At 42.4% G+C, this 25,959-nt stretch overlaps 2 protein-coding genes across 5 annotated transcripts in view; one reads left to right on the top strand and one right to left on the bottom strand.

Moving 5' to 3' along the window:
• The first annotated feature begins 1,301 nt into the window (after nt 1–1,301).
• SPRTN (SprT-like N-terminal domain) lies at nt 1,302–25,935 on the top strand. The gene is made up of 7 exons (XM_009329173.1): nt 1,302–1,436; nt 2,242–2,370; nt 3,173–3,440; nt 3,745–5,347; nt 9,857–9,859; nt 13,730–13,734; nt 25,925–25,935. The coding sequence occupies exons 1-4, from the start codon at nt 1,374–1,376 to the stop codon at nt 4,479–4,481; spliced, it is 1,197 nt and encodes a 398-aa protein (XP_009327448.1). The 5' UTR covers nt 1,302–1,373; the 3' UTR covers nt 4,482–5,347; nt 9,857–9,859; nt 13,730–13,734; nt 25,925–25,935.
• EGLN1 (egl-9 family hypoxia-inducible factor 1) overlaps nt 17,973–25,959 on the bottom strand; it is a 35,014-nt gene continuing 27,027 nt past the window's right edge. For all 4 annotated transcript variants that reach the window (XM_009329178.1, XM_009329175.1, XM_009329176.1 and 1 more), the window contains exons 3-5: nt 24,313–24,449; nt 22,823–22,890; nt 17,973–20,677 (exon numbers count right to left, since the gene is read on the bottom strand). In XM_009329178.1, coding sequence (XP_009327453.1) covers nt 20,613–20,677; nt 22,823–22,890; nt 24,313–24,449 — 270 coding nt within the window. In that variant the 3' untranslated portion in view covers nt 17,973–20,612. The remainder of the gene's footprint in view (nt 20,678–22,822; nt 22,891–24,312; nt 24,450–25,959) is intronic.

Here is a 25,959-nt window from a genome sequence, read left to right as displayed (position 1 = left end):
CTTCCCGAGCAGGGCTGCCGGATGGCGTTCGCGGGCCCCGGGTTTCAGAAGCCGCCGTGCCTCTGAACGGCCCCAGCGGTGCGCTGGTGCTGCTGTGTCAGAGCTGTCGGACGCGCCTGTGACCCATCAAATAAGCAACGGCTCCTCTCGTCGTACAGCGATGGGGTTTGGGGAGGGGGAGGAAAAGCTGTCAGTTGTCCCTCTGTGCTGCTCCTAACTGCGGCTTCGTAGGCACGATGTACCAGTGCCGCAGCTTCTCTTCCAGGCATTTGAACCTCCTGCTTTTCTAACGTAGTTCGTACCCCAGGACGTGGGTTGGTCGCTGTCGTTGTCTGTTTTGTCCTTCATTTGTCACCTTTGGCAGCCGTAAATGGCTTTTCCCGTGGTGCAGGCAAAACTGGAGAGATGTTAAAGTGGAATAAATAACTTGGTCTTAAACCATGTATGTCGAAACTTACAAGAACATACTTGCATTGCTGTTATTTTTCTTGTTCTCCATTTTCTGGTAGTTTTACAGCATGACGGAAAGGCAAATACGAAACTATAATAGTATATTAACAAGACAGAATAGACTAGGAAGGGGAATATAGAAGAAAACTGAGATACAAAAGAAAAAAAAAGCTTTGAAGTGCTGGCTGCAGTTCTGCAGCAGATCAGCTGATGCAATTGCTGGCTGCTGGAGTCCTGCCCCCTCTTGTCCTCTGCTGGTTGCAGTACTCTTTACACACTTGAAAATATTTGGATACTGAACTGGTAGAGGACTAACCCAATTAATGAAAAAAAAACCATTGAAATGTTTCTGCTGGATTACTGTGGACAAGTGATGATATGTAAAGGTTCGGTAACTGTCAAAAGTTGGGGGAGGGTGAGAGGTGAAATTGCAGCAACCAGCAGTTAAGTCAGTGTTGGCTGCTGTGAATCTCCAGCCTCTGTTTTATGTATTTCATTCCATCAGGAGTTCTAATGAAAACAGTCCTCTGCCTCCTAAACAGGTTAGCTTAGAACAGTCCGTTGTGATTTTTTTTTTCTTTTCCCCTCCGATTGCTAGCTTTGAATTAAGTGATTGCAAGAGATCTAATAAATTAGTTTCACTTCTGCTAGTTCAGTCACAGCTTATTCTAAGGAACTTGCAGGCTTTTTTGGTTTTGTTTTATTTTGGTTTTTTTTTTGCTTAATGATGTTGAGTTTTTCAAGTAACTAGTAAAAGTGTTTTTTCATGTGCTGAGTTACCTAGCATGTGTTGGAAGGGGACGACGTTTTAACTCCAATTCTCCATTTTCTTCGTGAACCACAGAAACAAGCAGCTTTTCATATTTTCTTTCTGTGTCTCTTTCAGCTGTGCTGGAGTGTGTAGATATGAAGGAAAAGGTGGAATGTGTTCCATTCGTCTAAGTGAGCCGCTCCTAAAGTTAAGACCAAGGAAGGATCTTGTTGAGGTATTTGAAGATTGTTCATGAATCTGCACGTAAAATGTATTTCATCTCCCCCCTACTCCATGCAGACATTTTACATTTCATAGTGGGATTCTTATACACAGTGGTGACTTTATTGTTATATTTGTGTTGCTTGTGTTGCAATGTCATGGTAATCTTTCAGTTTTGTGTTTCTAAATGGGCAACTCTGAGTAGGAGTCTGAAGTCACTTGTTTATTTTACTGGCTTTATAAAGAAAAAAAAACTAACTTTTTTTTACTCCTAAATTATCCTCTAACAATAAAAATAAACATGGGCTGAAAGCACAATCAGAAAATGGATGTAGTTTCATCTTTTAGGTCAAAAGGCCAGCAGCAGAAAATAAGGATATAGGATATGACTGTAAACATAACTTTGTGTTGCTTCTTGTGCCTCTGTCAAGGCTGCTTGTTTGAGTTGGCTTGACATTCAGATTTGCTTAATGAACAGAAATGCTGTAAAGTTTCAACCTTCCCACGAGTGTCTCTCTTTTGGGTTGTAGAGGGGATGATCTCTTTAAAGATCTGACTTAAGTTTGAGGACCGTTCCTCCTTTTTGGAATGTCACTTACTGTAGTAAAATTCTCTAGCATGTTTTGGTGGTATGGGAATAGAGGTAATTTGATTTGGCAGAATAAGCATTATGTTTTTATTACCCAGACTGAACATGTGAATGCATGAAAATAAGATCACTACCAAGACAAATGTAGAGGAGTAAAATACTTCCAGCTTAATTTTGAAACTATATGTAATGCTTTTCGGAAAACAGCTAATGATTTGCATCATTTCAGACACTGTTGCATGAAATGATCCATGCCCTGCTTTTTGTTACTAATAATGACAAAGATCGTGAATCTCACGGACCAGAGTTCTGCAAACACATGCGTCGCATTAATCGCTTGACTGGAGCCAATGTCACAGTAAGCATAATCCACTTAACCTAATTTAATAGAGGTTTCTTCCTGATTTGGTTTTTTAGTATGCCTGGTGTGGTATGAGTAATATACTTGTTCTTGTTAGACACTCCACAGTTGGTACCAATACAAATTTGCATCCAAGTGTATGCCAGTTCCATAGTTATTTTGTTGGGGACAATGGTGGGAACAGGTTGAGGAAGATGTGGTGAGTTACTAGTCATACAACTTTCAAGTATACCCTCTGTAAGTGTTTTCCTTTAAACTTTTGTTCTAAACTTGAAACAATTTAATGATACCCAGGGACAGAATAGCTCCATGTTCAGAATGGAACAAATTTGAGGAAAAGCAGTCTGTTTTAGTTAAGATTTATATCAGTAGAGGCTAATGGGTTGATGATATTTAAAAATAATGTGTCTGATACGATCAATTAAGGTAATAGCTGGAGGGAGAATACAGTACTGGTATTGTTTACAATGCATTCTAAACAGTATGCCACGTAGGGTGAAATTAAATTGTAGATAGATTTTTAAAATGATGTTATTGCCGTTCAAACAAGATAGCCAGGACATATTCCTATACATCCTGTCTTTTTTTTAAAGCTTTGTTTTAATGGTATCTAAATGTTGATCAAATTTCACCCAGGTTCAGCTCTTTTAGCTGGTAATGTAGAAATCACAGCAGTAATGGAAGGAATGGAATAGTAATATATTAAAAAAAAAAAATAGAGCTAGTGATACAAAATGAGAACCTTTCTGAATGACTGGGTGTTTGTTTGGGCTTTTTTTCTTCTTTTTTTTAAACCTAGATCTATCATACTTTTCATGATGAGGTGGATTTGTACCGCCAGCACTGGTGGCGATGCAATGGCCCCTGTCAAAATAGAAAACCTTACTTTGGATATGTGAAACGTTCAATGAATAGAGCACCCTCTGCACGAGACTTTTGGTGGGCTCAGCATCAAGAGACGTGTGGAGGTACATTCACAAAAGTGAAGGAGCCAGAGAACTTCTCTAAGAAATCCAAGGAGAAAACCCAGCCAGCAAAACTTCCAAATTCAGAGTTAACTAGCAAAGGTATTTAAAATAATTTTTTTTTCTTTTCTTTTCCAGACTGTTTTTGTCCAAACAGTTCCTTGAACAAATACAGACCGAGCACTACATGAACTCTGTTTAGATATTACTGTTTCGTAGCAAAGAACAGGGCCCATTTTATTTGTGCGTTTCTAGGCTCCTTCTCAACTGTTTGCAAAAGGTTTGGTTTGCTGCACTGTTTTCAGGCAGCAGATTTTTTTGGCGATGCACATAAAATACTAAGCCTATGATTTGTATATGAAAAAGCTATTAACTTTTCTTACTTTCTTCTCTTCTTATTTTGCAGGCAAGACACAAACACATGATACGCAAGATCTGATGCCTTTTAGTGGAAAGGGATATCGGCTTGGAGGAGGAGACAGTGGTCTTTCAGAAAAAAGCACAGATTCCAGCAGCAGTGTTAGAAACAGTGAAACACCTGGTTCACAGCATCGCTCAACACTAAAGACAATACCAATCCCGAAAAATGAGATAAAATTTGAAAAATCGCCCCGTAGTGGCATCTTCTTTCCACTTTATGCTGATGATGCCAGTGAGAAAATCAACTTAGCTTCAAAGCGCGAGTTTCCTAAACCCTCTGTTGCTAATACAAAAGCTTACAAGAATGTCAGTGGATCGCCTATCAAAATTGCTCGTGTTACAGAAGAAAAATCAAACCAAGGTTCTGCAAATGGCAAGAGGGTTATGCCACTTTATAACAGGCCACCGAAACAAATTTGTTTTGAGCAGGAAACAACAGCCCAGGTTGCATCTGAGAAAAAAAGCTCGGAACGTACTAATGCACTGCAGCAATGGCCAAAAATGGAAGACAAAACTGCCTTTGAAAACTATTTCATTAAAAAGGGGAGTACTGATGTCACTTTAAGTATAAATACACCTATGAAAACCAAAGCTGAATCTACAGTGTCCTCTGCAAGTTCCAGCACTGCTGTAAGGCAGGATAAAAAAGTCAGTTGTCCTGTTTGCCAGACAGAGGTTTTGGAGTCAAAAATAAATGAACACCTTGATTCTTGTCTTGCATAAAACCTTTCGGAAAGCTGTCTCAAAAAGATAAAACAGGGCTGAAAACGTGGCTTGAAAACTACTTTGCTCAGGGTTTGCTTAGCTGTGGTTAGTTCCCTGTGTGCCTGTTCTGAACTGGAATTTAAACTACTGTCAGCACGCTGAACAACAAGTTTTGTGGAGTTGCACATGGGTGCTGACTAGGAAGCTAGCTGCTACTTGTGGTCCAAAGAACTGAATACTCACGTTTCAGTAGGTGGATGTTTGTGCTGACGTTCTTGCTGCAGAATCTGGGTAATACAAGAGAAGGTGGATACTTGCTGAACTGCGTGTTTTCAAGGCAGTTTTTAAAATTAAGACATTTTTAATCCTGCTAATTTATCTTTGTTCTTAAGACCCCTTTGTTGTTTGGGTTTTTTTAAGTGTTTTTGGCCATTCTTAACCACCTATAATAGATAAGAACTCTTCTGTTTACTGCAATGTAATTAAGTGGCGTGTATTTTTAGAGTAGTAAATATTTTGCATAAGCCACAATTACACTCTCAGGTGGTTCTTCTCACCCGTGACCTTTTTGAAAAGATAGGCGAGAGTGAGAATCTCAAATACGGGCTTTTGTCAAAGATGGAAGAGGCACGAGCATCAAAAACATAGCAAAGCATCCATTTAGGTTTAATGGGTGGATTGTAGCAGGAAAAGAGAAAATCCAGAAGGGCAATGAAGGTGCGAGGAAATCAAGCACAAGATAACTTGGTAGATGAGGAGAACGCTCTACCCTTAAGGGCTAATTAAAAAAAAAAAAAATCATTTTGAGGAGCTTGCTTTCAAAAAGGATTTAAAAATTAGCTATACTGTTAAAAGTTGGAGTGGTCAAATGGAAGCTAACTTCAGTCTTACGCGTGTCGTTTGGTCCAGGATCCCAGCTAGATTCTCCACCTGCTTTTTCTGATGGTTTGCACAAACTCTGTTTAAAGTTCATTAGTTTTTAGGATATAGGTATTATGTGCACGAGTAACTGACCCCCATATCCTGACACTAAGTAAGTAAAAGTTGTGAGGAATATTGGTAGCAATACTGGTAAAGGCTGTTCCTGGCCATGTCATAAAAGCCTTCCTGATTTTTTCAGTTCAACTTCCAGTGCTGTACAGGTCAAAACGGCGTTACCTTGACATCAGCTGACAGCCTTCATTTCGCTGCTTCTGGAAGCCGGCCAGTTTGGTGGTCAGTATCCAACAAGCCAGTCAGTTGAGTACGAAAGCCATTGTGCTGTGGGAAGTTACGAATGCTGAGCGGATGTGTTTTCTGTATAAACTTTCTGAAACGTTAACGGTCCTCTTGCTGCACTGAAAGTATTTAACTGGTTAAACAGTTAACAGCTTGATTCCTTCCTTGTAAAACTGATTATTTTTGTTTAAAAAAAATAAAAAATAATTACGCTGTTTCATATGTTGTTGCTACAACTTTAAATGGCTATATTAGCCTCGGATGCACATATGTTTGCCTTTATATAGTGAATTACTTGCTGTTCCCTTTTGAAATTGAGAAATAAACTGATGTGCAATGGAATTTGGCAAATTATACCTTTACTCTTTTTAAACATTGGTGTATTTTTTTTTTAAATGCTGACACTACAGATGTTTAATGTTAATCGGATTGTTCTTGCATGTTCTGAATAAATTGGTACTGAGTTTTAAATTTTCATTAAGCCTGGGTTTCGCATGGCAGTCGTGGCCATCTTGTGTTGCTCACCTGTGGGCTCACCTGTATATCTAGTAACAGTCTGGTTTAATAGATCCTTTCTGTATTAACACTTTTCCTTCTTAAATTTCCCCGTAAACACGGGTGTTGGTGAATATGGACTGCATCAACCTCTGCCTTCTCCATCATATGTTTAGTACAGTTTCACTTTTGTTGCATTTCTGTGGGAAAATTTTACAAATACTGATTCTAAAACTTGATTTGCCATGTTAATTTTCCATACTTCCTTCTTAAAACTGCAGTATCTGTCAGTGTTCCTGGTGAAACGTGACATTCACAAGGACAGTACTACTCAGAAGTATTTGTACTATCATATGTTTTTTAAGATGAGGACTAGATTCACATCATGGATGGTCTCTCACATGGTGAAGCATTTTTTTGAGAGCTACTTCGCTTACTATTGTTCCCATCAGTTTCCGGGTTTGTCTTTCCCACTGCAACCGATAAAAGTAAAGGATTGCTCTGGGAAGGGAGGATTGTGGGTATTGTTAAATACATTTTCATATTCAAAAATATTTTTTTTTTCTAATGTCATCTTTTACATCAACTGTTCATTTGAACAACAAAGAGAAAACCAATGTGGGAATTGGCCTGTAGAATTCGGCGAATAGTACAGCCTGTCGGGGGGCTGGGGGGGGACTCAAGCGATAGGCAAGTCCTGCCTCAAATATACAAGTGTCCCAAAATAGATCCGTTTTCAAAACAATTGAGCAATTTTGGAGCAGCTGTGGAAAAACATCACCTCTGCCCAGGCGTGTTTTTACAATGAAGTATTATGGTGCCAAGATCTCTTTTATACAGAGATAAAGGTGACAAAAGAGCTGGGTGGACAGGCTTTGCGGTTGCTACCTATTGCAGGCTATTATTAACAGGTCACGGCCTTGGTTTTTTGGGTATGTTACTGTGAATGGTGTTTCTGTAAGATTTTGTTCTTGAATACAGTGTCCTTCCCACAATTACAACAATGACTACCGGTATGTTTTTAAAATACGCTGGTGAATTTGCGTCAAAGGTGAGAAATTCCGTCTTCTCTATCAGCTGACTTTATCCTGAGTGAGTTCAGATGCTGTCTGTAACGACACAAACTAGTAATGAATCTTGGAACGAACGTGCTTCACTGAACTGCAAAATAAGTTGCCTGACTGGAAATCTGAGAAACAAGTTAATATACGTGACTTTCAAGACAAAGCAGGCACGAGAGAGGTCAACAAATGGTTCTGCGAAGGAAAGGCAAACGCAGCCTCTTTCTGTGGTGATTTACTGGAATTGCTCAGAACGATACAGATATCATTTCTAGAGGTTTAACTACCTAAATGGGGGTTACTTAGCTATTTCATTATTATGAAAGAGGCAGCTCTTAAGTTGCCTTGAAACTGGTTATCGGGCAAGAAATCTTGAAGGTCAAATATTTTCAAGTATTTTTTACTTTTTAGGGAAATCTTGTCTAGGAAGTTTTCAAAATACTCGATGAGTTCTGATGAAGGAATCGGAAGCAGCATTTTTCCCCGGACTGATAAAAACAAATTAGTATCTTGCAAGAAGATACGCAATAGAAATACTCTGCTTCATAACATGTTTTAAAAGTGATAACGTGCCATTCCTCTCTACTTCACCATCTCCGGTAGTCCAGGCACCATTTGTATTCCCTTGGGGTATCTGGGTCACATGGGCAGTGTATTCTCACAGCAAGTTCAAGCCCCATTCCTGTGCGTAAGCTGATGAGCAGGGCTGTCTATGTCTATGTTTCCCCACTTCTCAGGCAGGGAAGGTGCTGCTGCTCAAACTGTGTAGGAATTCGTCACCTGAGCCTCCTTTCTAGGAACATTTTTCAAGAGAACGGCTAAATGTTCATTTGGAACAACCTGCAGAAGGCCTTATGCTGTGCTGTGCTACCTGCCACTGTACCAGTGTTAGTAATAAAGGATACCAGGTAACGTGTTATAAAATCAAAGGCTAGAGAGGGCTTAGTCGTAACCGAACGACTAGTGAGTAATTCCTGAAATGCGAAGTAGCTATTCAAACTTCAAGCTTCTCTTGCTGCAGCAGCAAGATGTGCTGTACAGTAAATGGCCTGTAAGGATTTTTCTTCTTCCTCGGGTGTTCGTCTGGAGCCCTTCGGTTCTGTTGCATTTTCTATACGTGCAGCATCCCTACACATCCTTCCTGTGAAGCAAGTTATGTGGACTGAAGCATAACAGCAAGAAAGAACAAACGGTGAGTTTCTGAGAAAAAGCGAGATGGACATCTCTTCTAAATTGGTTAGAGCAATTCGTGGCGATGATGGGGTGACACAGACCGCTCTGGCTGCCACCACAGCTGTTTGCTTCATCGCTGCTGGAGCTGGTCATCCTTGAACACGGTGTCCATGCATCAGCTGTCACATTTTGCCACCTTAAATTGAAAGGCCGCTAAAAGGTTGGACTGGGTGACCTCCTGAGGTTACATCTGACCTAACTTGCCCTATGCGCATATGATTGATTGTTACTGCCTGACACAACAATGACAGAAGTGAAACAGCTGCTCTCCGTCAGCTGCTTCTTACCTGCTAGCCAGCATTCATGAATTTTACACTCCAAATTGAATACCCAAGATCTTACTTGTGTCTGCATTATTACAGCTGGTTTGAAGTCTTAAGCTTAAAGAAACAATTGCTTGTATATGAACGTAAAGACTCTACATTAAATTACCCTTAAAGTGTGGTTTGTGGGTAGACAGGCCATGAAAAAGACTTGCGTTTCAGTGCGTGTGTGAAAATACGCTCTGTGTGTTTTCATGTACTCGTGTATATGGAAAAACCAAGGCGCCAGGCTGCGTGGAGCTTTGGGATTCTTCAACAGGCCGTCAGGTGGCACTCCTTGCACTTAAGGAATACTTCTTTCTTCCTCTCCAGCCTGTACAGGGGAAGAACAGAAAGTGCAGAATTAGCAGCCTCGTGTTTCACCTACAGCTGCGCTCCAGGCTGAAGCTGGATTGTCAGGAACCCCGGCTGGACCATAAAACAGGTTAAAGGAGGAGGAATGTGGGGGGGATGTGGGGGGGGAGGTCTGCAACTAGCTGAGAGTTGAGAAGTAGAATTTACATCTAACTGGGTTTTCTGTGTTTCTTTTAACTTTGCTGCAAGGGGGACTTGGAGATGAGCCAGTAGCTCCTTTTTCTAGTTCAGAGTTCAGTGAATAACCCAAAAGGCCTCCTTTTGTGGTCTACGTGTCTACGTGCACCGCACCACTTGCATCCACTGCAGGGAAAAGTCCGATTTTCTGCCACCCTATGGCATCAACCCAGCTCCGCGAGAGAGGCAGGATGAAGTTGCAGGAAGTCAGAGAAACACAAAACTTGTCTCTGGCTCCTTGGCAAAGCTGGGCAGCTGGAGGGGTGTGACCGGCTGAGGACAGGGTAGTGTACCGTAGGTGTGAACGCTAAAAAAGGGAGACGGCCATGGCCTCAATCCCTCCGTTCGCTTTTAGCTTCTGCCAGGCCAGGCTGCTTTAAGATTAGATTAAATTTCTAAGAAGGTGCAGCAGCTTGGCCTGAATAGCTCACCCTGACTCTGTCCCAACCATCCCCTATCCTTCACATCATTTCATCTGCTTTTTCGTCCTAGTAAGCCTTAGACCTGACACTTCATAAACCGCATAATAAAGAATGTTTGAAGGAGCAAGAACCGACAAGCCAAATATTTGGCTCCCCCATTGCTTAATTTAGAAGCAGTAAATACTTTATTTTTCTTTAAATGACATTGATCTCTGGACTATAATTTGTGTGTTCACTGCAAGTACCTTCTCTTTAGAGATGTTACTAATTGCACAAAGTCTGGGGTAAAACGTGGACTAGAGCTGTGAAGTCCCAATACAGCATCTTACCTACAGGAATATGGTTTAGTTGGGGTTTTTAATTCTTCTAGTAGTTTCATTCAGCGACTTACTGATGGGGGGGAACAGCCCAAGGGTCTCTCTGCTCTTACTCCACTTCCTCCCCACTGCTTCACTCCCCTGCCTGTGCCTTCCCACGGACCACCCTGGTCTCTTCCCAGAAGCATCCCAGTAATTATCCCCTTTCTTCCCAGAAGGATCCATTCAGTGGGTGTGCTGCCACCCAGCAGATTTTTGTAAGCGGATTTTTGATTCGCCAGGAGGGTGTGGGTTGTGTTTTGAGAGAGGCACAAAGCAAAAAAGCTGTGCAAATTGCTTGCTCAGAGGGTGCCCACCTGCAGAAGCTGCTGCAGCCTCTGCAGCACTTGCCTGCAGCCCATGTGTGGTGGAACGCAGCCTGCCCACAGCACCCACACGTGGCTTGAGGAAGCACTGTCCATTTTCTTCAGCTCAAGGGCAGCGCTTCTCAGAAGCAAGAAATAATTTGACCAGAGCGGTTTATTTTTTATGCCTCTTCATTTTGAGCTGTCCTCGTTTCGGCTGGGATAGAGTTAATTTCCTTCCTAGTAGCTGGTACAGTGCTGTGTTTTGGATTTGGGATGAGAACAATGTTGATAACACACTGATGTTTTAGGTGTTGCTACGTAGTGCTTACACTAGTCAAGGACTTTTCAGCTTCCCATGCTCTACCGACTGAGAAGGCTGGGGGTGCACAAGAAGTTGGGAGGGGGCACAGCCGGGACAGCTGACCCAAACTGGCCAAAGGGATATCCCACACCATATGACGTCATGCTCAGCATCTAAAGCTGGGGGAAGAAGAAGGAGGGAGGAGACGTTCAGAGTGATGGCGTTTGTCTTCCCAAGTAACCGTTACGCGTGATGGAGCCCTGCTTTCCTGGGGATGGCTGAACACCTGCCTGCCCATGGGAAGTAGTGAATTAATTCCCTGTTTTGCTTTGCTTGTGTGCGCGGCTTTTGCTTTACCTATTAAACTGTCTTTATCTCAACCCAGGAGTTTTCTCCCTTTCACCGTTCCGATTCTCTCCCCCCCCATCCCACCAGGGGGGAGTGAGCAAGCAGCTGCGTGGTGCTTAGTTGCCAGCTGAGGTTAAACCACGACATGAGCGCAGTGTACCAAGTCCAACGTTTTTGACCTGTTTAATGCATAACCCAGCACACGCTTGCTATTTACAGGCATTACTCCCAAGACTTGTAGGGGCTGTGCTATTTATAGCGCAGAGCAGATCTTACGCTAGTTGTTTTTCAACCAACAGCAAGATAAACTCCCTGGTATGTGACAGGACCACACAACTTGGCACAGGCTGCTCCAGATAACGTGGCGGTGGATGGATACGGTACAAAGTCTGGGCTGTTCTGGCAGATGGCAAATGGGAACACATCCAAAGGAAAGAGTCATCCTGAGAATAAAACACCCTGGGGGCTTCAGAGGGGACGGCACCTCTACGAGGCAGGGTATGGAAAGCCGCGAGTAGGGGACCTCAGTCTCAAATCTGCTGTCTTCTGCAGGATATGTCGCTAAGAGTTATTTGGGTTAGTCTTTAGCTTTGCGTTTAGCAGTACCTATACAGGAAGTTTAATTTAAACATAAGAAACAACTTTATTACAGTGAGAGTGGTTGAACACAGGAACAGGTTGCCCAGAGAGGTTGTGGAGTCTCCATCCTTGAAGATACTCAAACCCCAACTGGACGCGGTCCTGGGCAGCCGGCTCTGGATGACCCTGCTTAGGGTGAGAGGGCTGGACCAGGCCATCTCCAGGAGCCCCTTCTACTTCCACAGCCCTGGGTTTCTGCCTAACAACCCCATGAGCACTTCGCAACAGAGTGAACTTACAGCTGAAGGAAGTCAAGATCCACCTGCTTGCCCTTGCGCTGGCACAGCCCAGGAGTGCTCACACCATCTCTAACCATCAGTTTATTTCCAGCTGCATGTTTCTGCCTCTCCTTGCAAGGTTCAGCATGGGCAGCTCTCATCACTGCCACCACCCAGGCCACGTCCGGGAGGGACAGGTCCCCCATCCCATGCATCGGAGACTGGGGAACTTCAGGCAGGACCCGGGCACATGCCATGACACAGACAGGTACAAGGAAGCTCTGCCCTGCCAAGCCGGGTGGAGAAGCAGGTAGCTGAGTCACCGCTTCTCAGGGCCTGCCCTGGAAAGGCAGGTTTTAATTGCTGCTTCCTCGCCAAGCCACACGGCGGGGGGGACGGGACAGAATTATCAGCCCTGCAGATGACGTGAATTAAAGCTCAGATGTAATTAACTTTGAATGTACCTATAAGAGATTTAGAAGGCAGGAAAAGCATCTGATGACAGGAAATAGGTATTTCAGGCACTGCAAAACCCCAGGACTATTCAAGCTAGCTGGCAACATTTCCCAGGCAATTTGGCAGAGTTAAGAGGACACCACCCAAGAGGTTTTACTGCTAATGTTTGGGCTGACGCTTGGGTCTCGAAATGCAGTTTTGCAAAGCAGACACACATCCCAACTGGTAAACGATGCCATGACTTCGGAGCTTTTTGCAAGGCATTATGGACACGGGCATCCCCTGAAGGAACGAGGAGACCTGAGGCTGGAAGAAAACACCTAAAGTTTCCTTAATGCAGCCTTCCTCTTAATGCTTTTACAGGCTCCAGAAATGTTACCTTCCCTCAGGACTCTTCTGCAGTGGAGCGCTCCCACACTAAATCAACGCTTTGCACCCTTCGCAGCGCAGGCGCTGAACCACACATAGGGTCGTGGTCAGTCTGTGCCCGCCCTGCAGCAGGTACTGAGAGAAATGCTGCCTTAACTTCTTCAGGAAGAGAGCTTGGAGGTCTCTGCTGTTGGGCAAGCATCCTCACTCAGCTTTGGGTTGTTATATGACGGGTTGATCCCAGCCCCGGGTGTATTTTCACACGTGGCTGTGGATTTGTGTTGAAGTGATGCCATTTTCAGGAGATTGACAAGTAGATGTCCTGTTTGCGAATCCTGCCCCAGTTTCCAGTCTCCTTGTGTCTCTCCCTTTTCTTTCTTCAATAGAAAGACTACCCAAGCTTGGCGTGAAACTGCTCCTGGGTGATGCTAGCATGGTTAGATACACTGCATTCAGTGTCCGCTGAAGGGTATGTCCCATGAACTGCCACGGTTCAGCTGTGTCATGTGTCATCCTGCCACCTCTGCCAAAAGAGGAGAAGCACCCTCAGCATTTCAAGATTAGTTTGCTTCCCCGAGATGGTCAGCAGCTTGCCACACTGAGCTTTTGTCAAGCAGCACCAACTCAGGGCAGGTTGCAGCAGCAGCCAGAGGCTACACTGCTGGCCATGACTTGGTAGCCACTCTTCTCTAGGCATTTTTTTGCAACTCTCAGCCAAGGGCTTAGGTAGCACCTAACCGCCTGGAAGGGCAGGCACCAGGCTGCTGCCAGCCTTCGTCTTGGAGAAAAAACCCCAAACGTTTTCCTCAGCGAAGTATTTTATCATTTAATCCACCACCCACATCAGGGGCGTAGCACAAAAGCCTGCAGCTCTGCTGAGGTGGGACAACACTTGGGGAGCTAACGCAGCCTGGAAGGATGCAAAAGCGCTGGGTTAGCGAGGGGGCGGGAGAGGCCCCCACACACGTGTGGGAGCAGAAACGGCGAGGGAAGGTGCCGGGGAGGTAGGAAGCAGAGCTGCTGTTCTCTGTGCACTCTCGCCAGAGGAAACTAGAGCAAATTTGCAAACCTACTGTAAGCACCGGAGGTGTAACCAACTGTCTCCCACTTCCCCTACTCCTTCATCCCCGCCCCGGTGGACGTTCAGTCGTAGATAAAGCTGCCTTGCGAGTACCTGAACAAGAGCTTACACCATCGTAATCAACAACAAAAAAGCCTCCCAACCAGAACACACGTCCTTGGATTGCTACAAGTGAAAATAACTTTTGTTTGGGCAGCACAACATCCGCGAGCTAAAACACAGCGACCTGTCTTTGTCGTCTCTAGGACAGTAGGAACGGGTTTTTCTGCTCTTACGGAGAGGCCTTGCCCCGGTTGGGACACCAGGGGGACCCAGTCACCCGCTCTTGCTTCCCGCTGTCCCCGGGCGCAGGTTCCCCGGGGCGTTTCCGCAGCCCGCTCCCTGCGCCCCGCCAACAGCCTCGGGTCACCCGCAGCAAGGGCGCGCAAAAACCCCGCACCCCTCCTGCATTTGTACAGGCTGACTTCTACCGTAAAAATACATGCTCTCCCCGGCTGCGTCATTGAAAAATTACAGAGTTAACTTACTACAGTTTTTGCTTGTTCATTAAAATATGACCGTGCAGAACACGTGCCCAGCACCACATTACTTACTATTTACGTTGCGGCTGGGGAAGGGGAAGTGAAGGGAAAATAAATATGCCCAATCTGACAGCTCAAACCTTGCTTTTTGCTATCGGGAACACCATCGACCAGACTACTCTCAGAAAACAGATTCGGTTATTACCCATGGCCCCAATTCATTTTGCCAAACGTTAGCGGTGTCTACAGTCACGTTTTCCTTGGAGAAATATTTACTCCTTGACGTCCAAAGATGTTGCGAAGTGCCCAAGTAAAAACAGTTCTTCTGAAGTATCTTTCAGTTCCAGTAACCCAGGGTACTGCACTCACCAACAGCCAAGACTGCTAAATCGACACAATTCTAAGTAAAACTCTGTAGAAATTCTGTCGTTACGTTGTCAGTTCTGTTTTGGGGTTTTTTTTGTGGATTTTTTGTTTTGTGTTTTTGGTTTTTGGTTTTTTTTTTTTTCTTTGGCACATTCGCTCCCATCTTCACTGTATGGAAAAACTTCTCAGGATTGCAACAGCAATTAATTAAGCTCCAAAATTCTAGTTTCCTTATGTTTCTTAAAGCTGCCACCATGTCCTCTGCTATAATGCAATCTTTATGTAAACAAGCTTTAAAAAGCTATTAATACAGTAACATAAGCAAGATACATTTACAACCCAAGTGACATGACTTGTCTTAAGACAGTTCTGATCTTTTTTGTTTGCTTGGCTTTTTGTTTGACCCTTGCTGTCTTTAGATAGTGAAATACCAGCTCACAACCCAATACAATATTCAGGTATTAGGCTTTCTGCTTGTGAGCAGGAGTCAAATCTCTGCATTATAGTTATTCTGGATCAATTTTTTATTTAAAAGCAAAAATAAAATTGAACCACACCAGCTTTTGAAACAAGCCCAGGAGAGGAACTGGTTCCACCCTGGCAAACCACACCGACAGGCCCGTAAAGAGCACTGGATCCGCACGGTGAATATTCAGAGATGGAATTTTACTTCCCATCTCCAGCAGCATTTGAAAGGAAGAATAGGTTTCCAGTTTGGACACTGCCCTGAAGCAGTGAGTCAGCTGCATGCAATACTGGCAAGCTGTCAGTCCATCCCCCACCACTCAAGACGCGAGGCATGCTTTCTGCCACGTGAAGGTGCCGGTACTGGGCTTACAGGGTAAACGAGCTGCTCACCTTTTCCAGCATTTATCACCACGTTATATACAAGGTAGTTGCAGTAAGTTCTCCAGAAGAACCCATAAACTATTACCAACTAAATTTAATCCTGAGCTGCACATTTAGTATGAGGGGGAAAAAATCCCCAAAGTCCAACAACTTAAAACTGGAAGACAGACAAGGGAACCAACTCCTAGTTCAAGCCAAAAGTTACAAACCTCTCATCTTCAGAGATAAAAATGCGCTATTTTGCAACACACATCCATGAAGAGAAAGGATGGATGGGATGCATCAACAATTGTCTTTCTGAGGCAAACACATTGTGTATTCTTTCTCCTCATACTTCATGCTCCTCCTCAAAGCAGACACCTATAGCATATTTTTGCTTGGCACCTCCCATATTCCTCATACCCACCCCACACACGTGTTTTATCTTGGTCTCATGCATCAGTCTCTTCTCATCCTACTTTACCATTTCTATTCAACTCATTCCTTCCCTCCCTGTCCTGCTAAGGACTTGAGTCTATCCCCAGTAGGTTGGTGATTTGCATCTCATCTGCTCCTTCCACTTTTAGAGCCAACTCTTAGTACCGGGGTCGGCCATTTTTTCTTATTTCAGGAAAGGGATAAATGTGCTGTATGTTCACTCAACTTGAAAGCTATGGGGAAAAGCTTGATGGAACTGAGTAAGTGGTAGCAAAAGTCAACAGAGCGAATTCTCTGGAACTGGTTTTGTCTGGTAGGACAGAGGACCTTGAACCTGCCTCTGACAGCTGCTATCCACCCCCACCAGACAGGATCAGGCAACTCGGATTCAGCAGACATTCTAGAGCGAACACGGGTCTTGCAGCAGTGTAATAACACAAACAGGCTTCAATGCATTTGCAGTAATTACTTACATTCAAGCTTTACTTTACACCCGCAAAAAAGCTAAGCGAGTATTTTATATGAAAGCTGACTATGGGAGACCCAGGTTTCTGCAGATCCATACCCCCCCCCCCAAGCAGATGAGACCCAAATCCAATTAAGTCTCATAAATTTCTTCCAAGTCTTTGCTACTCAGTACTCAAATTCCCACTATGTATTTGCAAGTGCATGCAGCCATCTGCATCGCTGCATGCCTGCAGGCAACGTACACGCGCTAGACTGCTGGGGTTCTGAAACTTTGAGTTTGCTGTTGTCATTTAGCAGTCTCCCCGCTTCTTCAAAGCATTCAGCAGGCACAAAAATGGTACTTTCCAGCCTGATTATACTTACCAGTGTGACTTAGAGATGTGATCTTTCCACTCCTGACCTTAAAGTGGTCAGCACAGCCAGATGTTTTACATAAGATGCAGGCTGTCAGCTAGCTTCCTCTGATTTGCAAGCGTCTTTCTTTTGAAAAACACCCAAGAGAGACTTCATCTTTCCTTGGTGCAGTGTTTGACTTTACTATGCAAAATGATCCCCCTGCATATTGTGCTCAGCAATGTGGTAACTAAAAAAAAAAACCAGGTCTACACAGGATGGTTGCAAGTGCTAGAAGCTTCCTCGTTCAATGTAAAACAACGATGGGGAAGAGGCTATTTCAAGAGAACGTGTCAGAAGTTATACAGCACTGAAGCATGGAAAAAGCCTCAAGGCACTTTGGGACCAGCTCAGTGCTGCTGCGCTTAGGTTTCAGCCTCACACACTGGCAAGAGCAGAACTGAGCACCACGGGTACCCAAGTGCCAGGACAGGTGCACTAAGGCTGGCAGACTCATCCAGAGATCCAGGTAACCCTTCCTGAACCAGCACAAGATGGACAAACACAGGCAAGGGGGGCTTCACAAGAGTTAGAGCAATGGCAGAAGCACAGCCAGCCAGATGCTTCCTTGATGACCATACAGTCATTACGAAGCTCATCGAAAAGCTTAGGGAAATTGTGTGGCATCTCGTATGGGTGGCATCTGTAGACTCTACCATCCTTCTGCCATCTTCGAAGGGCTCATAATTCATTGGGAAACATGTAAAACTGAAGCGCTCCCATTAAACCTTACAAATCCTGTTTGAAGAGGACATCCGTTTTGCACCTCACATACCTGTCAGAAAGTGCTGAAAAAGCTAGAGCTGCCTCTATGTCCGTCATCACTCTCCAGTCAGCCTAAACTTGGTGCTGTTTTGGAGGGAGAAATCATCAGGAAAACGATCACCACACCCAGGTTAACTGTAGGCAGTCTAAAAAAACCCAGATCCTTCTCCGGTGCAGAAACAGCTCTGATTTAAAAAAAAACAAACAAAACCCCAAAACAAAACACCAACCCACCAAACACACAACAAAAAAAAACACCCCCCAGAAAACCACCAAAAATCCACATGCCCCCTTTATCAGGGGGCATTTATAAATTAGTTGCTACGGATTTAAAAGTTACATAGATTACAAATAACCACATAGTTTTCAAGAACCTTTATACATCATCTTTTTTAATTAGATTAGCTTTACAAGCAACTTGAGAGCTCTTTCATAATGAACACTGCTTTTCAAATTACACAACTTTATAGGCAACCTGTAAATGAATCCTGAATTTCTTTGCCTGCTATAGATAAAGGTCTCATATTTTACAGCTGGCTAACATCATGAATAAAAATAGCAGTATGAAGCTTTATCTTTAACCAGGACTAGACACATACAGATCATAAGACAGTTTAAAAAATAGTTTTAAAACAAGGACCTGCTTGGTGATGCTCAAGACCGAACATTCAACCGACATGAAATGAACAGTTTCTAAAGGACATTGAAGAAATGGCTGACCTGATTTGTTGACTTACATGGAGTGAAAAATTAAGCACTTTTTAAACCTGTCTGGCAAGCACAAACCTACAGTGTGATTAGAATTTGATACGCCGCGTAACTGCAGAAGTTTGAATTACAGAGGGACTGAAATGAGTGTAAAGGCTTATGCTTACATTTCTAAAATAAAACCAACCAAACCTCCGTTAAAGTAGTACTTAAAGAAGATGAAGTAGAAGAGGTGGCTTTTTTGCTTGTTTCATTGGTAGCCTAAATGAACTGCAGACCAGACAGTAATGAAGATTTGCACTCCTTGGCCAGGTTGGCAGAGGCACTTACAGTAAAGGTATCCTGTCTGTTTTTCTGGGAAGAAAAGAGGAAAGAGGAAGAGAACTGTAAAGGGCAAGAACTTACTAAAAAAAGGAAAAGCGAAATCAAAACAAAACTGGGATTTCTGTTGGTTCTCCTAAGTGATATACCAATACTGAATTTTTTCCCCCTTCTGTCCCGTTTGTTACTAAACAATTAGCTTTTTCATGTTTTACATGAACAATAGTAATCTTTTTAATAAAAAATTACTGAGCTTTCCATAGAAAAGGTCTCTAATTGAATACAAACTATACAGATGCTAAAATGGTCACAAGTTGTAATATATACAGAAATATTTCTGTACACTCACATTGTTTGGCTAAGTAAGGAAATAAGGGACAGATAGAAAACTGCAGTGGGTAAAAGTTGATCAACCCCCAAACTCCTGTAAATACGAATGCTGTCTTTTCTAGGTTTGCTTTTGTTTTCTCAAGCTTTTAAAGCTCAGGAAAAAAAAAGAAAGGAGAAGAAGAAGAAAAAAAATACTCAGTGTCCAAAACAACCATTTCTTAAAAATAAGAATATCAAAGTCTCTGCACATCTCACATTTATTCTGTGATGTCCCCTCTCCTTGATAAAATGAAAACAATGTAAAAGAAAGTAAATGTTTTCTTACTAAATATATTCCTCAGTATTGACCAAAGGGCAGTGCCTTTTTGGGGAAATCCTTCAGTACAGTGAAAACCTAAAGATGTATTTATTGCACAAGGAGCCTACAGTGATGCACTTCAGCTTCAGTGTGCTGACCATCTCCTTGATCCTATATAATAGATCAAGGTGTCAACTTATAGACCGAATGGGACACCAACATTTGAAAAGGAAATTTAAAAAAGTGAATTTTAGATATTCTATTAACTTATATACAAAGGAAAGGGGGGTGGCAAGCATTCTTTAGAAAAGGGAGAAAGCTCAAAATTTTCTGTCAAGTACGCAAGGAGGTTCTGGGTACCTCTAATAGCCTAGGAAAGCCCTTGTATATTCTTGCAACTTGATGGTATTTACCAGGTCCCCAAAGCCAATGACAGCAACCGATAGTGTCAAGTTCACTTAGTGCCAGTCACTTAAAAAACCCAAAACAACAACAACAACAAAAAAAAACAAAATAAAAAAACCAAACCAAAAAAACAAAGAAGAGACAGAAACTTCCCCTCTGTGGATTCAACATACAAAACCACAAACTGAATGTTACTAATAGCAAGATACTGATTTGCTTCTGTTAATAAGGTTCAAGAGGACATAGTCAAAAAAAAACAATACAGCAGCAATCTTTAAAAGTTAAGATTAGTGTGAGATATGATATAAAACAATCAGGTTTTTAGCTGGTAATTAAAGTGCTCCTTTTCTGACTTAAGGTGTAAAGAAAATTAAAGTGATTATCAGTTACTGGCAACCCTTACATTAAATTAGGTCTTTCATGGCAGAGGAGAACAGTATGAACAGTTTTACAAAAATAGATCCATGTTATTTTGGAGAATACTGTAATTTTTTTCTTTTTTTTTTCAGTTTTTCTTTTTTTTTTTTAAGACTCAATTTTGATAAACTGTACCTGGTCATACAAAAATTACCCAAAATTCAAACTTTTACCATATAAAAAAAGGGAGAGATGAATCGGATTCAGCTGGATGACAGGTCTGGCAAAATATAAGGATGGACAAATTCTATGTAGGGCACTTATTTATGTCCAGATGCATATGCTGTTTCTTACTGATTGCTTATCTTCTTCACATAAGCAGTCACAGGCCTGGAGTCACAATCACATAGTACAATGCTTCAGCAGTCAAAGAACCTTCTATTTGATGCAACATTGAAACACTGTTGGCTTCTTTGTTAAAATGTTGGTTTGTTGTTGATTTTCCTTTATCTTGTTATTCACATTCAAAAGTTAATAGATAGCATCAAGATTTATCAGGGAGAATAGCAGGGGGAGTTGCTAAATCAAAGGCTTATAAAACGTCTTTCCCAACTGAGTCAGAAGGTTTATTAAGTTCAACCCTCACACCTTTTTCACCTGCAGAAATATGAAAAGGAAATTGGTATTATTTTTCAGCATTTATCGAAGTACAGTCTATAGAATTGCTACATCACTTTCCAGATTAGTTTTAAGAGAGTACTTCAAAGATTGTCTAGTACATATGATCTAGCAAGACAGACATTTTTATATACATGCTCTGTATCCTGTGCTCTGTAAAGTTAACGAGCCGTGGTTACTCATCATCTCTGAAAGCGGGCATGTATTTTGCTGCCCAAGTAGAAAACTAGATACTTCGAATCATATGTGCAGTTCTGAAGCTCACCATCTCAGCCTTTATAAAGGTAAGCTTTAAGAATGGCCTAGTGAGAATCTGAGGATATTGACCATTATTCTGTATCAGAATATCTGGAGTTTCTGGGTATTTACCTTCGTAAAGAAACTGAGGGATTTTTAAAATGCAACATTCCATTTGACTTGCTGCTAAAAAATAAACAAACCAAAACCGCCAACCAACCGACACCTCTTCTGTCCTTTTTTCTAAAAATTGACCTAGATAACTTCAGGTACCCCCAAATAAAAGTTTGACTATCAAAACATTAACAGACACAGTATCCCATATTCAAGAAAAATTCACACATTCTGCATGGCTTTAATTAGACTGACACTAAGCCAAAAATGAATAGTTTTCTATTTTACGACATTTTATTCTATAATTTTATATTTTGTTGTCAGTAGAAAATAAAAAGCATCTCGCACAATTCTTGCTGCAGATACAGAGCAAAGAATGCAATTTTAATTGTAAATGAAAACTGAAATCGCAACAATATGATAATGTAAATCAATTACAGGGCAAACCGATACTGAAATTTAAACCACCTCTCCAACCCAGCCTTCCTTCCTTAAGTGCCTGCAGTTTAGGGGGACCCTGGAGAGGGAGGAGGGCCGAGCGGAGCACCCCCCTGCAGACACAAGCCCACCTGAACCACTTCCCTGCACTCTCTCTGGAAGCGCAGCAGCTGAAGCTGCGCGGAGACAACCAAAACAGCTCTGGTCCGCCAAGGCTGGCTCCAGGAGCTGTGACATGAAGACCGGCTTACAGACAGACAGGCTTTCTGGGGAGGCCCGGCGGGCGGTATCCGGGATTCTTTTTTTTTGCGGGCTTTCCCCGGCATCCCTGACCGCCTGGGAAGTCACCGTGCCTCGCCGGGCATGCGCCACCGAGCAGCAGGACAGCCTGCCTGGCTGGAGCTGAGGGGCTCCCTGCATTTCTTTGCAAGCCAGGCAGGAGCTTCATTGCTCTTATCGCTCCCGAAATGCACAAAGCCACTGGCTGCACCAAGGGGGACTGAAATAAACTGCAGCTTTCGCAGCCACGAGATAGCTCTGGGGCTACTTAAGAGCTTCAGACGCCTAACAGCAATGAAAGGAAATCTCCTTTTGAAATGACTGGCACATGTCTTCAACATCATCGGTTTCAGAGCTCTTGACAAAACCATGGAGAAACTGGCCCTGTGCATGTCTGCACTTGCGGCACACCTGATTTTGGTTTATTTTTAAACTACTGCAACAAACACAAAATCGTGATGGCAATTACAAGCATGACAGAAGTCCTAGGCCATTTCTCCTTATAATGCTAATTGGAACAGGAAAATTAGATCAACTTCCTCTTGAGGGAGAAGCCAGAAAAGGAAAACAGATGCTAGATATGTGGAATTGGAAATGGAGGAAGTAACTCCATTCTTTGATTCCAGATTTTAATTTTAGGCTTTTGTTTTTCCAGTAGAGATATTCTAGTCAAGCTAAGTTGTATTCACACTTGTTTAATCACTATACTTGATCAAAAGTATTTCCAGGGCTCTCAGTTCCGCAGTGCCTTACAGTCTCTCATCCTCCACACCTATTAGGGAGACAAGACTAGGGAGAAGCTACATCCCAAATAGAAAAATACCGAGCAGCCTCAGGTCTCAGAGGAAGTGTGAGCAGGACAAGGCACTGACCTGGATTTCCCAAGTCACTGCCTAGCAGCTCAACCAGTGGGTCACCTTCCCTGTAAAACCTGACTCTCAGTTACGCTGGTTTTCTCCCCCTTTTTGTGCACAGGGTGGACCAAGGAGATGAGGCTGGACTACTTAGCTATTCTTCCAGAAAAAAAGAACGCAGAAGATATTAACAAGAGATTACCTGTTAGATATTTTACTTTAGCTCGTGCTCTTTCATCTGCATCAAAATACCACACTGTTATTGCGTACCTGGGGAAACGGATGGAAAAAGAACTCCTGAACTATGAAGAAAAAAAAACAGTGAAGCACTTGACATAAAACACAACCTAAATGAGATGATACTTCTGCAGTCTGACAGGAGAAAGATTTCATAAAGCACAAAGCAAGCAGGTTTTTTTTTCCATTAGTAGGTATTGTCTGAACAGTCACTGAAAGGGTGACACTGATGCTGTAAGTTTATGCTTCTTTTTCTTGATGAGTTGCTATTACGGTTCTTGCCCAGAACCTGTAACAGAGTTCTATAACCTCTGTCTGTATCACCTTGCCCTGTGACCTCATCCTTTACTTTACTCAGTCAAGTCTGTCACTGAGTCACACTGCAAGAACCTCTTTTTTTGGACATTCGCCATAAGGGAAAATTAACTACCCCTTCTTACACGGCTCCTCTGGTTTTCCCCTGCCCGTAAAGGATTTAGATATGAAATGCCAGCTGTTGAGAAAAGACTCTAAGGAGCTTTAGTAAATGGCATTTCACCCTCCGACTGCTCGGAGCACAAAGGGGGAGGGGAGAGCGGTACAGCCTCCCGAAATGGCAGTTTCAAGTTACTTCTTGCAGAGGTACTTGCGTTATCTCACAGCTCCAGTCAATGTTCAGTGCTCTGGCCACACAAACGTGTTGCGACATGGGCAACAGGAAGTCTGGATCAAGGACTCCAATGATTTACCTATTAACGCTATATCAGGAAACGCCACTCAGAACGTGGGGGTAGTGAATGCAGGTACCTTTAGCATCATCCGCTGCCCTACACTGAGGGACGAAGGAGATATCAAGTTCCCCTTGTGACTCAGACTGGGAGCAACTCCTCTAATACTCCAGAGAAAGAAAAGATTTGTGTATCAATGGTCGTTTCTGCCCAACAGCCCTCTCCCAACTAGAATGTGGTGGCTTAGTTTGAAAATTACTATTTTCTAACAACTCCCTCCCAACAAGAGGGGACAGAAAACTGAAGTACCTCGTCAATCTTCCAGTAACACAGTAAGGTGCTAAGGACAAAGGAAAGGGAGGAGATTGTAAAGCCATTACAGAGAAATAACGAGGACAACACCCCTTGGCTAAGGTGGGGTCTTCTTACAGCTCTGTGTGCTCCTACCCAGTTCTGCCAAGTACACGCTCAGAAACTTCTGGTGTTTCCAGTCCCCCTCCCACCCACCCAGGATGTTTTTTTTCTCCAAAACAAGAGATCAGACATTGGTACAAACTCAGCAGCGCAGCAGAAACCTAACCCAATCAAGGCAAAAAAAAACCCTTCTTGTCATAGTGCAACGGGAACTGTACATGGAAAGAGCTGGGATCAGGTCATAATTCATAGTGTAACTCATTTCTCATTAGGATCCACTTATTTCTTGATAAAAGAGGCATCATGCAATATACAGAGAGTCCATTAGTCCTACCTTGTAGCAAATGCTGGCTGTACTTCATGAGGGTTGCGGCGATCAGACCAGAAGAATAGCAGTCTATCAAATTTGGGTTCAATATCAGCGAATTGGGCTTTACCTTCTGGAAATATCCGAAGGATGCCTCCACTTACCTACAAATTAAATATTTAAAACCAGTGCTTGAAAACAATGTCTCATTGTATTTAAAAGTACCGAATATCACATTTGAAAACATTTCAGACACTTGGAACTGAAATAAAACCCTTTATCAGATGCTATAGAAATTACGAATCTACAGCTCTTCTGTTGATACATTTCATTTAACAAAACATTTTACACATTTTTCACTGAGTAATTTCAGAATGCTTGCAGATATTAAACCTCCATTCATGTTTAAATAAAAAGCTGTGGGTTTAGATTGGTTGTTTTTTAGCTGCATTAACCTACTCGCAAAAAATGGACGAGACTTACTGATCCTACACAGGTGGCTAAAAATATGCCAATGCAGATAAGAGAAACATTGTATTTCACACCCGAGTTTCACCCTTTCCCATTAAAGAGATTGTTTCATTTAAGAGCAGCACAAGTTCATGTCATGTTTCTGTAATTAAGATGAGAGAAAGTCTAGGAAACTTCAAAGTGAACTTGGAACTGTATTACTCCCGGTCAATTTAGATCTCTTCCAGGCTTTGAGAAAAACAGTTGGACCTACCTATGCACGCCTAGAAAACAGCACAAGTAGGTGGGGTTAATTAAGTCACTAGGTGGGGTTAGTTATTTTTAAGTCACATTAACTTCTTCCTACTGATGGTATTGATGTTGTTAAACCTAACTATAGACAGCCACCATAGGCCTTCATGGGAAAGTCATAACGGTGCAAGTACTAACAAAGTAAATTGATATAAATGACTGTTTTTTAACTGTGATCTAAATCAGTGAACAAGAAGTGACAATTTATATCAATTTGTTTCCCTAAAGAAAGTTTGAGCTTCTTTCTTTGCTAACCAATATACTTGGTAACACATTAATTTGCAATTTAAAATAGATTTTGCAGGAAATTAAATACCTTTGTTCATAAATTAAATATCCAGCTAGTAAATTTTTCACAGTTATTGTGAAAATGCAATTTGCTTGACTTCTACACTCTGGTACGTATTCATTTTTTTCCAGGAGAGAAACCGTAAATCAACTAAAAGTGCCCCAGAGCTGCATTTTAGGATGTTCAGTCCAACCAGTGCACTTATATGTGAAGATGCTATCGTGGCAAAAAAGGCTAGTAATTTATTTTCTAATTGAAAGATCAAATTTGACATTTAAAAGAGCAAGTCAGAAACAGAAAGCTTCAAGTGCATCCATTTCTGACTCAGCTTTCCGATCTACCAGTTTTATGCGAGTATGTTATCAGTCTCATTGTCTCATCCAGCTCTTATAAAAAATGGACAGCACTCAAGAAAAAAAAAGTAAAAGAAAAACTCTCAGCTGCAACCTGTGTTATCCATACCTCGTGCACCCAATTCACAGAAACTGACTGCTTACGTGCTCCTCCGCATGCTACTTCCTAAGTACGACAGAAGTATCAGTAGTTTTATCTTTTTTTCATATACAATGAGAATAAACTTCTCCATAGCTAACTGCAAAGCAATCAAGGAATAAACAAAGCTA

The sequence above is a fragment of the Pygoscelis adeliae genome, unplaced genomic scaffold (genome assembly GCF_000699105.1).
Source record: "Pygoscelis adeliae isolate BGI_AS28 unplaced genomic scaffold, ASM69910v1 Scaffold77, whole genome shotgun sequence".
Taxonomy (NCBI): Eukaryota; Metazoa; Chordata; class Aves; order Sphenisciformes; family Spheniscidae; genus Pygoscelis; species Pygoscelis adeliae.
This window is presented reverse-complemented; position numbering and strand designations above follow the sequence as displayed.

Excerpts from the sequence above, each read along its gene's own strand:
- SPRTN (XM_009329173.1), top strand. The coding sequence starts at position 1,374 with ATGTGTTCCATTCGTCTAAGTGAGCCGCTCCTAAAGTTAAGACCAAGG. Across the intron at positions 1,437-2,241 it reads CAAGGAAGGATCTTGTTGAG|ACACTGTTGCATGAAATGAT; the intron begins GTATTTGAAGAT and ends GCATCATTTCAG. Across the intron at positions 2,371-3,172 it reads TGACTGGAGCCAATGTCACA|ATCTATCATACTTTTCATGA; the intron begins GTAAGCATAATC and ends TTTTAAACCTAG.